At 42.4% G+C, this 13,424-nt stretch overlaps 1 protein-coding gene across 2 annotated transcripts in view; it reads right to left on the bottom strand.

Moving 5' to 3' along the window:
- LOC126458034 (galactokinase-like) overlaps positions 1-13,424 on the bottom strand; it is a 145,046-nt gene that overhangs the window by 49,721 nt on the left and 81,901 nt on the right. For both annotated transcript variants that reach the window (XM_050094826.1, XM_050094825.1), the window contains exons 3-4: positions 10,900-11,026; positions 620-745 (exon numbers count right to left, since the gene is read on the bottom strand). In XM_050094826.1, coding sequence (XP_049950783.1) covers positions 620-745; positions 10,900-11,026 — 253 coding nt within the window. The remainder of the gene's footprint in view (positions 1-619; positions 746-10,899; positions 11,027-13,424) is intronic.

Below are 13,424 nucleotides of genomic sequence, written 5' to 3'. Positions count from 1 at the left end.
GATAACGAGAAGAGAGGATATACTGAAGGGCAAGTTCCCATCTCCGGAGTTCTGACAGGTTGGTGTTAGTGGGAAGTATCCAGATAACCCGGACGGTGTAACACTGTGCCAAGATGTGATGGCCGTGCACCAAGGCATGTTTAGCCACAGGGTGATCCTCATTACCAACAAACACTGTCTGCCTGTGTCCATTCATTTGAATGGACAGTTTGTTGCTGGTCATTCCCACATAGAAAGCTTCACAGTGTAGGCAGGTCAGTTGGTAAATCACGTGGGTGCTTTCACACGTGGCTCTGCCTTTGATCGTGTACACCTTCTGGGTTACAGGACTGGAGTAGGTGGTGCTCCCAGTGTATACCTGTCCTTTTTGTTCCCCCTAAGGTAAGTCTTTCCGCTCCCGGGATTGGAATGACTCCTTACCCTTTCCCTTAAAACCCACATTCTTCTGTCTTTCCCTCTCCTTCCCTCTTTCCTGTTGAAGCAACCGTTCAACTGTTTGTTGCGAAAGCTTGAATTTTGTGTGTATGTTTGTGTGTCTATCAACCTGCCAGCGCTTTTGTTTAGTAAGTCTCATCTTTTTTTTTTTTTTTTTAGTGAAACTTCTAAAGTCCTCACTGACCTGCAATCAATAAGTAAGGCACTGCCTTCTTTGGCCATCACTGAAATAAACTGGTCCATAATGCCACAAGGCATGTTTGCAAATGTATGTTCAGCTTTCTGACATGCTAACGCCTTGTCTTGGAGGCTGAAACAAAAAAATATCACACCATATATATAACAAAAAAAGAGTGTCCATTTTTGTGTATAATTCATACAAATCTATAGTTTTATTCTGGTCTTCACAAAATTCTGCACACTTTACCTTCAAGACAAGAGGAAAATCACTGTCTGCATAAGATTTGTAATCTGATTTGAAACATATTATGTATGTAATATACAAAGGGGAACAGTTGTTATCAAAAATCTTCAAAAGTTCTTTGCTGATTTACTTCAAATTTCTACTTGATCTCCGAATGAGCATTTGGGCAGAGATGGCTATATATTCAAAGCCCTTGGCCAATTTACTTCAAATTTCTTGGCTGATTTACTTCAAAGTTCTACATACAGAATGAAAAAAATTAATGAAAAGTTAAATGCCTTACAAACAAAATAACTCCTATCATGAAAATAAATTACGGCGGCAAAATCCATGTTGAAGATAGCACCATCAGACATCACTAGAGCATGTGCTGAGTGAAAGCTCGAGAATTTAACAGAAACACGATTGCAAACTCTTATTTATTGATTAGTTGTCATTGTTACTTATTGAATATACCCTACAAGATATTTAGTCTGTGTTACTCAGTAACTTTCATTATGAAAACCTGCATTGTCATACAAATGCTAAGGCAGATCATGGATGTAGTACCAACAGAAGTCACTAGATTGCGTGCTGATCAAAATAACAAACAAAACCCACGATTTTCTGAGCTGTTCACACAATTTGAGTCGTGCTCAAACACATCCCTACTCGAGACCATGAAAACTGAGCTCAAACAATGCCTTTGGTTAAAATGATTGCAGTTTCCTATGCGGCTTCCATTTGCTGTGAGTATCAACAAGGCACAGCACCAATCACTTAATGTCGCAGATATCAAACCTGGGAAATACCAGGCACTGCAGTACAACATAAAAAGGAAATTTTTCATACTTCATGTCATGTTTACTTGAATATACAGTGAAGCACCAAAGAAACTGGTTTAGGCTTGCGTATTCAAATACAGAGATATGTAAGTAGGCAGAATATGGCGCTGTGGTCGGCAATGCCTATATAAGACAACAAGTGTCTGGTGCAGTTGTTACATTGGTTACTGCTGCTACAATGGCAGGTTATCAAGATTTAAGTGAGTTTGAACATCATATTATAGTTGACGCACGAACAATGGGACACAGCATCTCCGACGTAATAATGAAGTGGGGATTTTCCCATGTGACCATTTCATGAGTATACCATGAATATCAGGAATCCGGTAAAACATCAAATATCTGACATTGCTGCGACCAGAAAAAGATCCTGTACAAACGGGACCAATGACAACTGAAGAGAATCATTCAACATGACAGAAGTGCAACCCTCCTACAAATTACTGCAGATTTCAATGCTGGGCCATCAACAAGTGTCAGCATGCAAACCATTCAATGAAGCATCATCGATATGGGCTTTCAGAGCCGAAGGCCCACTCATGTACCCTTGATGACAGCATGACACAAAGCTAGACATCTTGCCTAGAAACGTTAACCCGATATTGGACTGTTGATGACTGGAAACATCTTGCCTGGTTGGACAAGTCTTGTTAAAAATTGTATGAAGTGGGTGGATGTGTACAGTTATGGAGGCAACCTCATGAACTAATGGACCCTGCATGTCAACCGGGGACTGTTCAAGCCGGTGGAGGCTCTGTAAGGATGTGGGATGTGCAGCTGGAGTGATATGCAGCCCCTGAAATGTCTAGATATGACTCTGACAGGGGACACACATAAAAGCATCCTGTCTTATCACCTGCATCCATGTGTGTCCATTGTGCATTCCAGCAGGACAATGTGACATCCCACATGTCCAGAATTGTTACAGAGTGGGTCCAGGAACAGTCTTCTGAGTTCAAACACTTCCACTGGCCACCAAAGTCGCCAGACATGAATATCATTGAACTTATCTGGGATGTCTTGCAACATGCTGTTCAGAAGAGATCTCCTGCCCCCCCCCCCCCCACCCCTCCCTATACTCTTATGGATTTATGGACAGCCCAGCAAGATTCTTGGTGTCAATTCCTCCAGCACTACTTTAGACATTAGTTGAACCCACACCTTGTCGTGTTGTGGCACTCCTGCATGCTACACAATATGAAGCAGGTGTACTGGTTTCTTTCGCTCTTCAGTGTATAAACAAATAAGACAATTTGCAAGATTCAGTATGTGGGAATTACATGGATGTAAGCATTCACTTGGTGCAGAATGCGTTAAAATCCAACCAAAAGTAAAGAAACTCAATAATGGAAATTTGAGAATGGTAATAAAAAAAAATATTAGAATAGTAATGTAGTTGTGATATTATAACAACTGAAAAGGGAAGAGGAACCAAGGTGAAGCCAAGTTGGGGGTGATAGATACCTGGAAAATAACTAGGGGATCTGGTAAAAGTAAGGGAAGGCATAGTGCAAAATAATGTTGACACTCACATTCATATTCCCATCATTTATGCAATCACAGTTAATGTCAAATACTGTTATACTTTGTAATTCAGTATATTACTTTGAATTTTGTACAATTTGTTTTAAAGCATTAAAATTTCATGTATTTAATTTTTATTATCATAAGGATTGGTTCTGGTGTTTTTCATTATTATTATTTTGCTTATTTATTTATTTTCATTACACAACTTCCCTCACTTTCTTAAGTTCTCTTCCTTCCTCTTTCACCATCACTCCTTCATCCGCTGGGTCTCTCGTGCATGTTCTTCTACCAAGAATACTCTGTTCTTCCTCGTTTTCTCCTTGAAGAATTCCTTCACCTCCACAACTTTTTTGCTAAAGATCTGCCAGTTCACAATTTATTCTGCTCTGATCCTGCATTTTTCTAGATCCCACTGCACTTCTTTCACACATGGAACTTGAGTTTTCCTGTTCTCCTTGTTGGCGAGCCTCCTCATTCCATTTTTCAATATGTCCTTAGAAAGACAGTCTTCTTTTGTTCATTGTGGTGGTGACATTTTCATATCGTTGATAAAGTTCTTGATTTGATCTGAAGCCGAACGTAAATTCATTTGATATTTTTCTGGGTCCAAGAATCTTTCTTAGGAATTTCCTTTCTTTCTTCTCCAAGTCTGAAAGTCCTTTCTTGGCTGTTATCTCAGATGCATATAAACATTCAGGTTTGACAACTGTGCTGTAGTGTTGGAACTTGGCCTGGTATGAGAGGGATTAGATTTGTATGTGTTCTGACACAATCTGAATGCTATTTCCATTTTTCTTGCCCACTCTTCAATTGCTGCCTTTTCATTGTTGTTTGGTGTCAAAATCCCTCCTAGGTACTTGAACCTCTGAACTCTTTTGTTGTCACCATACTTGGTCCTAATTGTCCAGACTGGATCAGTGGCATTTACGTTCATATATTGTGTCTCCTCAAAAGATATTTGCAATCCTACCTTCACTGCTGTTTCCTTGAGTACTTCAATCTGTTTAGTTGAAATTTGCAGATTCTCTGCAAAAAACACTATATCAATGCAAATGCGAGGCATTCAAATGTAAGCCCAGACTGTTTGCAGCCTAGCCTAATTCCATTTGGAAAGTTGAACTGACGCATTTCTTTTCGCCATTCCCTGATACCTTTTTCTAAAACACAGTTGAACAAGATTGGAGAGAGACTGTCCCCTTGTCTCAAACCTGTTGCGATTTCAAAGGGCTCTGACAGTTCTTCTAAAAATTTAATTTGTGATCGGGTGTTTGTTAGTGTTTGCTGAATAAGTGTCGTCGTCTTATCATCTAGTCCAAATTCTTTCAGCACTTCTACTAATGTGTCTCTATCTACGGAGTCATGTGCCTTTTTAAAGTCCACAAATTATAATTAAGTGAGTGCTGTGGCTGATTGAAGTTCATACTGGCTATGGCTCGTAAATTGGCCAGTACAGTGGCTGTGTCAGTCAGGTAGGCAATGAAGTAATATTTCCACTGACAGAAATGGATAAAGGAAAGTAAGCCCACCTGACAACTCCCCTTTTTAAAATGGGTGATACTTCTGTGTGATTAAAATTTTATAAGATAGTTTGAACAGTGTTGAGAGTCTGAAGCAGTTTTCTGGCTCTAGCAACATAAAGATATTATACAGTAAACTACTGTTACAGTTTAAAGGAAGCTGGTGAAAAACAGCAGTGATGGTTTAACCCTTTGTATTCCATTAGCAAGTGTTGCTCAACATGGCAAATTTTGTTTTCCACTCCGATGTCAAGCCCCATTTGACATGATTTTTTGTAGCTCTCATATGCTCCATTCTCAAAGTTGACTATACTAGGTATCAATGCTGCATAATTCTGCCAACTAGGTATACTTTTGTATTCTGTGTATTGAGATAAAAGTGAAAACAAGAATGACAATGGTTTTGATGATGACAGTTATTCATTTGTGAACAATTCAACTGAAATTATGATGAAAACAGTCCACCCTGAAGAATGTTTCAAAAAATAGCACAGAATGAAATATTTTGTGTTGTAGTGCTTATGTAAATACACTCCTGGAAATGGAAAAAAGAACACATTGACACCGGTGTGTCAGACCCACCATACTTGCTCTGGACACTGCGAGAGGGCTGTACAAGCAATGATCACACGCACGGCACAGCAGACACACCAGGAACCGCGGTGTTGGCCGTCGAATGGCGCTAGCTGCGCAGCATTTGTGCACCGCCGCCGTCAGTGTCAGCCAGTTTGCCGTGGCAGACGGAGCTCCATCGCAGTCTTTAACACTGGTAGCATGCCGCGACAGCGTGGACGTGAACTGTATGTGCAGTTGACGGACTTTGAGCGAGGGCGTATAGTGGGCATGCGGGAGGCCGGATGGACGTACCGCCGAATTGCTCAACACGTGGGGCGTGAGGTCTCCACAGTACATCGATGTTGTCGCCAGTGGTCGGCGGAAGGTGCACGTGCCCGTCGACCTGGGACCAGACCGCAGCGACGCACGGATGCACGCCAAGACCGTAGGATCCTACGCAGTGCCGTAGGGGACTGCACCGCCACTTCCCAGCAAATTAGGGACACTGTTGCTCCTGGGGTATCGGCGAGGACCATTCGCAACCGTCTCCATGAAGCTGGGCTACGGTCCCGCACACCGTTAGGCCGTCTTCCGCTCACGCCCCAACATCGTGCAGCCCGCCTCCAGTGGTGTCGCGACAGGCGTGAATGGAGGGACGAATGGAGACGTGTCGTCTTCAGCGATGAGAGTCGCTTCTGCCTTGGTGCCAATGATGGTCGTATGCGTGTTTGGCGCCGTGCAGGTGAGCGCCACAATCAGGACTGCATACGACCGAGGCACACAGGGCCAACACCCGGCATCATGGTGTGGGGAGCGATCTCCTACACTGGCCGTACACCACTGGTGATCGTCGAGGGGACACTGAATAGTGCACGGTACATCCAAACCGTCATCAAACCCATCGTTCTACCATTCCTAGACCGGCAAGGGAACTTGCTGTTCCAACAGGACAGTGCACGTCCGCATGTATCCCGTGCCACCCAACGTGCTCTAGAAGGTGTAAGTCAACTACCCTGGCCAGCAAGATCTCCGGATCTGTCCCCCATTGAGCATGTTTGGGACTGGATGAAGCGTCGTCTCACACGGTCTGCACGTCCAGCACGAACGCTGGTCCAACTGAGGCGCCAGGTGGAAATGGCATGGCAAGCCGTTCCACAGGACTACATCCAGCATCTCTACGATCGTCTCCATGGGAGAATAGCAGCCTGCATTGTTGCGAAAGGTGGATATACACTGTACTAGTGCCGACATTGTGCTAGCTCTGTTGCCTGTGTCTATGTGCCTGTGGTTCTGTCAGTGTGATCATGTGATGTATCTGACCCCAGGAATGTGTCAATAAAGTTTCCCCTTCCTGGGACAATGTATTCACGGTGTTCTTATTTCAATTTCCAGGAGTGTATATTTGAATGAAAGTGCACATTTTGTTTTAGTGTACACCCTACTTGTTGGTCAGTGGCATCACTGTTTCCACAAAGAGACTCATACAGTTCTCTGTGGCACACTCGCTGCCCAGGCAGTGGGTATTTAAATAAGAGTGCACAGAAGTTCTCTGCATTGCAGAATGCAAAGGGTTAATATGGTCTGTGCTTGGATATTATACAAGATGATCATTAATAAAACCAACAAACTGCAGAGACAATTTCCTGTCTGGAAATGGAGGAAAAGAGGTCCTATGAATATGTGTCCCAAAATGCATTGTTGCCACGGTAGATGGCACTGATGAACGGAAGTTCCTCTGACCACATGTCATGTGTTCCTTGTGTGTTGCAGGCTGTGTGATTCACACAGTATACTGTAGGCAGCCGAATGGTCTCGTATTCAAGTTGGTAACAAGCCGAGATGGTGTCTGTGTACAGCCAAACAGATAGAAACAGTTGAGAGGCAGCATGGATATACCAAAACCAGTACTCTCACAGACACCCACCGTATTGCACAACATTTCGAGCTCTTTTTGGGCATTTGTGTGATAATGGGTTCTTTCAGACAGACAAATGTGCACGGAGGTGATGGACTGTGTGTACACCAGTTCTGGAGGATTGGGTTCTGCAGGATATTGAGATGAACCCTAGTACAAGCTCCAGGCAACTGGTTTGCCAACATGATGTAAGCCAGAGTATGAGTATGTGTATCCTGCACAACAACCGCTGCTATTACTATCGCCTGCAATGAGTGCCCAGATTATCAGCAACAGATTTCCCTCTATGAGAAGGATTTTGTTGATGTTTTTTGCACTAGAACGTGTGAAAGAGTATGGCAACCCAACAGATCCAACACACATATTGGAATCTCAAGCTTCTCGATGAAACTCTACCAGTGAAAGGGATAGCAAAATATCTAGGAGTAACCCTGAATGAGAAACTATTATGGACCCCTCACGTAAGGAGTACCTGTTCCAAGGCAAAAGGTGATTTATTGAGTACCAGGAGACCTTGTAGTATAAACTGGGGCTTAAGCCCCAAGAATATGTCCTGGATATACACCATGGTAGTAAGACTTATGATTGCTTAAGGGGCTACAGTGTGGAGGAAAAAGGTAGAAGAGCAGGTAGCCACTAAGGACCTTGCTATGGTGCAGAGACTGGCATGCTTAGCCATTACAAGTGGAATTAGCAGCACACCCACTGCTGGAATGGAAACCATGCTGGACATGCCCCATTACACCTGTGGGTAAAGATGGAGGCAAAGCTGGAGCACATAGGTTAAAGACTGTCAAAAACTGGAACTCACTGAGGTATCCAGGATCTCACACTAAAATACTGAGCGAGAGAAACATAGGTACGGTTGGGGAAATGCCGGCTGACTATATAATAACAACCGGCTGCTTCAACAAGCCTTTCAATGCAGTAACTGGAAGTAGAGAGCTCTGGGAGAACAAATTTTGACACTGTACTGGGGACATAGTCTGGTTCACTGATCGTTTGAAAATAGACCAAGGTGTTGGGGCTGGGGTATACAGGGTGCAGCCAAGGCTGGAGACCGCAATCTCTTTAGGGAAGATGGCCACTGTGTTGCAAGCAGAAGTACTGCTATCAGGGTGTGTGGAGGAGAATTTGCAGAGGTGCTACAGAGGTCATAGCATTTTTATTTATTCAGACAGCCAAGCAGCCCTGAAAGCACTGGCAGCCTCTGCAACATGATCAAAGATTGTGACAGAATGCCACAAAGTCTACGGGAAAGCAATAAGGTAAACCTATTTTGGGTCCCTGGTCACACAGGCATTGGTGGTAATGAGCAAGCTGATAGGTTGGCCAGGATAGGGGCAATGACACCATTTATTGGACCAGAACCTGTCCTGACAATCACCAAGGCAATGATCAAAATAAAACTATGAGACTGGACAAGGAGACAGCATGCAGAATATTGGGCTAGGTCCAAAAGCAAAAACATGGCAAGGTATTGATGCTGAAGCCTGTTCTAAGAGAAGTCTATCAATCCTGGGCTTGAACAGGAGGGAAATGAAACTCATGGTTGGACTATTGACAGGCCATGGGAATTTCCAAAAACACCTACATACAATGGGGATAATAGAAGAAGACCCCAAATATAGGATGTGTGGTGTGGGCGAGGAAACAGCATCCCTGATAAAATCGGATCAAATCAAATCAGTACCATATTTTAGCCGTCCATAATTATGTAGTTTAATTCACTTGATAGCTCCTGACCATAGAAATCTGTTTTGTTTTCATTTGATGTCAGAGCTGTAAATGAAGAGGAAATGGCAAAAACCATTAAACATAAACATGAGTCATGTGGAGACTAACCCCCCTCCCCACTACACATCAAACTGCTCTGCACATGGGTGAATTTGATAGCTTGCTCATTTGCCCATGCAGTCACAGCCTTGGGAACAATGACTTCGCATCATGTTAAATTGGCAGTGTTTATTGCCCGTTGGCTAACTGATATGCTGCTACAGTGCAGTGTATCCCATGTTGCCTCACACTCAATGGAGTCTGTGAGAACCTGAACTTTTCCTGAACCTCACCCTAAGTGCTGTAACATGACAGTGGCTTCCACGGAGAAAGAAAGGTGATGGGCCCTCTGCTTCATAACTTTACCCAACTGCAAAATAGCATAAAGTCTATCACCCAATTGTAATTTGGTGTCGATAGGATCTTGCTTGTGAGAAATTAATATAGCTTCTATTGAAGGAGGTAGTTTTAGCATCCAAATCCAACATAATGTGTTGTTGGCAAACTGTCTGAAGTAATTGCACTTTGCAAAAGCCATCATAATTGCAGTGGATTTCTAAGTCCCAGCACTTCTTCATAAAGCACCAGCCATATTTGTTGCTCTAATAACAGCAGTTTAATAGTCTCAAACTTGTTTGAGCTCGGTAGAGAATCAATTAAGTCACAAATAAGATATGAGAGTTCACTTAAGTTATTCAGAATGGGAACAAACTTGAACATATCATCTTGAATATTGTAGCCTACACTATTAAACCATGTATTGGGTTGATCCAGATGGAATGCTGGAAGTTTAGGCACCATACACATTTTAACTGTCGTATCACTCAGCACTTGTTGAGTTCTGCCCATTATGTGTGGTGAGAGTTCTGGACATTATCTCAGCACAGGTGAGCACCTGGTGCATTTAATATGTGGATGTGCTGCAAAACTAGCATGGTAACAAGGTTGAGGCATGCAGCATTTGGGTCCTAAGGTTGTGTAATGGTTTTCTCAGCCAACATAGTTGAGAGGTTAAATACCAGAGCAGGAGCCAAATTGCTGAATATTGTATTTGGTTCCCATGGACAATTTGAGGAAAGTGTGGCAGGCACGAACAATGGGTTGTAGACTGGGGCAGTAGAGAAATCATTATAACTGACACCCAGTTCCCATGGCAGAGTGGCAGAGTGTGCAGCTGACAGGAAGAGAATGTTTTGTATCAGTGCAGTAGCATCTGAGTGATGGAGTCTGGCCATCTTATTCCATCCATTGTGAGTGAAATGACGATTGAATGAAGTTTGTTGTCAGCTGCTATGTCACAGATGGAATGCCTTGATTGCTTCTGGTGAAGCTACAGTAGGCCATTGTTCATTTAGTAACATGTGGTGTTCAACATGGAAGAATGAGCAGTCCACTATTTTCAGGATCACCATGGTACTTAACAAATCACTGAGTGTTGGTTATAAGCAGCTGACACTCACAATTTAGCCCATCAACTACTTTATTGCTACTTTGTACACATCACATAATTTAACTTGGTCATCAATATCTCATACATCCCACCAGAGAGTAAACCAAAGACCTCTCCTCATTCTTCATCTCACTTGCAAAGAACCTACATTTTCTCTTTTTATTAATTCTCTAGGTATCATTTTCTTGTAGAGACACCAGTAATACATCTGCTTTCTGTAGCCTCACAAATGACTCGGCTTCCATTTACAACCATTTCACAAAGTCTGTACCCAATGAGGAAGAACAGAGATACTATAAAAAGCAAAGATTTTACATCTTTGTCAGAGACAATTGCTGGTACATATTTAACAAGATTACACACACACACACACACATGTGCATGTGAATTGCCCCCTCCCCCCCCCCCCCCCCACCCATCATCATAGATTACAATATATTTTCTACTTTTGCTCTGCTTCACTTATCAAGCCTTACTTTGTTTTCTCTCCTGTAAGCGCCTCCAGAAATGTATAAACTCCAACCTCTAGAGCAGCACTGCTTGAAACACCTCCGCCAAGTGGAACACTTGAAGAAATGACAGCATTAAAGCCTGGGACTGCACCTGCAGGGATGAAGAATGGGACTGAGACAGCTTAAATTTTTTTTGTACTAATGTATTAGTGATTGTTACAAACAGAGATAAAGGAGTAAACAATATGACAACGAACATGACTGATTCACACTTGCAAAAATAAACATTAAAGTTTAATTTAATAAAAAAAAAAAGGAAATCAGACCAACATGTGTTGCGTAATGTTAGTAGTAGTAGAAGGGCAAAATATGTCAGTGAAAAAAAAAGGTCAAAAAATAAAAATACATTGAAAATGGACCAGGAATGGAAGATGATTGCCACCTACTGTTCTGTGTACAGCTGTTACTCTAGAAACCACTGACAAGTTAAAAGATTCAGTTTATTTACTCATCTTGTCAAAAAACTGTATAAATATTTACTTCACACTGTATTTTGTGAACAAAACTGAAAGGCAGAGTGACAATTATTGAACTACACGGAAAAAGAGAAAGGAAATTAGTTACAAACTACAGCATGCGCACACTTTATTCAACATTGGTGATCATGTGGTGCAGACAAATAGAGAAATTCCGCATGATCCACTGAAGTGACAGAACGTCGATGCTGTCAGCGACTTCCTGAATGGCTGTTCTCAGCTCAGCAAAGGATTTGGGGTTGTTGCTGTACACCTTGTCTTTAATATAGCCCATAAAAAGGAGTCACATGTGTTCAGATCTGAAGAATATGGTGGCCAATCAAGGCCCATGCCAGTGGCTTCTGGGTACCCCAGAGCCAGAGTGCCATCTCCAAAGTGCTCCTTCAGGGCACCAAACACTCTTCTGCTTCAATGAGGTCGAGCTCTGTCTTGCAAGAACCACGTCTTGTTGAAATCAGGGTAACTTTGGGTACTGGGGATGAAATCATATTCCAAAACCTTCACATACCATTTGGCATTCACCACGCCGTCAAGGACTATTGCACCAATTATTCTGTGACTGGACATTGCACACCATACAGTCACCAGTTGAGGGTGAAGAGATTTCTCAATCACGAAATGTAGATTCTCAGTCCCCCAAATGCACCAATTTTACTTGCTGATGAATCCATCCTAGTGAAAGTGAACTTCGTCACTAAACCAAACCACATTCACATACTAATTCCCATCATGACCCACAGCCAGCTGTGCAGTTGAACATCCTATTGCAAACCGTCCAGAAGTTATGATGATTTTGTTACATATAGTTTAATAACTGTCACCTCGTACGTAGCTTGTGTTCTTTTCCACAACTACAGTCCTGAGTCAATAACATTTGTGAAATTTTCCCAGTTATTAAGAACACTTGTTAAGGTTTTTAATAATGCTAGTGCCTTCAATAATATTAATGGACAATTAATGTTTATGAATCATTTAGGAATAAAGGAGACAACTGACCGAAAGGCACAAGTGCTGCGCTGTTGATAGGTGCACAAATACTCACCCTGTATCCCCACCTCACCCCAGTACGCTCACCATGGGCCAGGAAAAAGCCAACAGTTGGCTGAGCACAATTTAGGGAGACAGGTGTGTGCATGAGAATGAGTGATTGTGTGGTTGTGTGCATGTTTTTTCTACAAGCTTGAAAAAGGAATCTCATTCTGAAAGCTAGCAAAGCTCTGTACCTTTTGTTTGTGCACCTATCAACAATGCAGCTCTTCTGCTTTTCAGTGGATCATCTCCTTTATTCCTAAATAATTCGTAATTCTCAACTGCAACTTAATGTTTGCAAGATATACACATGAATTAACAAATTATATCACTGATCTACAAAAACCTGTATAAAATACTGCTGCTTTTTCTCAGGCAGAGAATATATGATTTAGATTACAAGATAACAAGTATAATTATCATGAAAAGATTTTGTGGCAGTAAAAGAAGTATAAGGAATAACCAGCTGCAATCCACACATAACCTAAGGAATCCAGTATGATTGGAAGGTGACACTTTAGAGAGTCACTTTTCCTGGTGAAGGAGAGAGTAAAGATTCAGGGAAATAAGTATCCCAATGAGGGTAACAGTAAAGTAAGTTTGGAAATCCTATTATTACGGAATAAACGTGAAAATTGACGTTTATGTGTAAACAGCCCATAGGTCGCCCATTTATGCAATTCTTTCTTTCTTTTGCCTGTCCCGCAGTTTTGCAGGGTCGGCACAGTTAGGACGGATTTGGCAAGGTTAATTTTAAGAGGTGGCCGGATGCCCTTCCTGCCACCGCCCCATACCCCCCAGGCTGTAATCAGTGTACCCCAGCTGTCTGCGTTGAGGGTAGTCCATGAAACAATGCGAACTTGTTCAAATGTCTGCGAGGCGTGGAACTGAGGCAGTATGTGGAGACCAGCCTGGTATTCATCTAGCAGGATGTGGAAAACCACCTAAAAACCACATCCTGGCTGGCTGGAACACTAGCTGACG

Source organism: Schistocerca serialis, chromosome 2, assembly GCF_023864345.2.
Source record: "Schistocerca serialis cubense isolate TAMUIC-IGC-003099 chromosome 2, iqSchSeri2.2, whole genome shotgun sequence".
Lineage (NCBI taxonomy): Eukaryota > Metazoa > Arthropoda > Insecta > Orthoptera > Acrididae > Schistocerca > Schistocerca serialis.
This window is presented reverse-complemented; position numbering and strand designations above follow the sequence as displayed.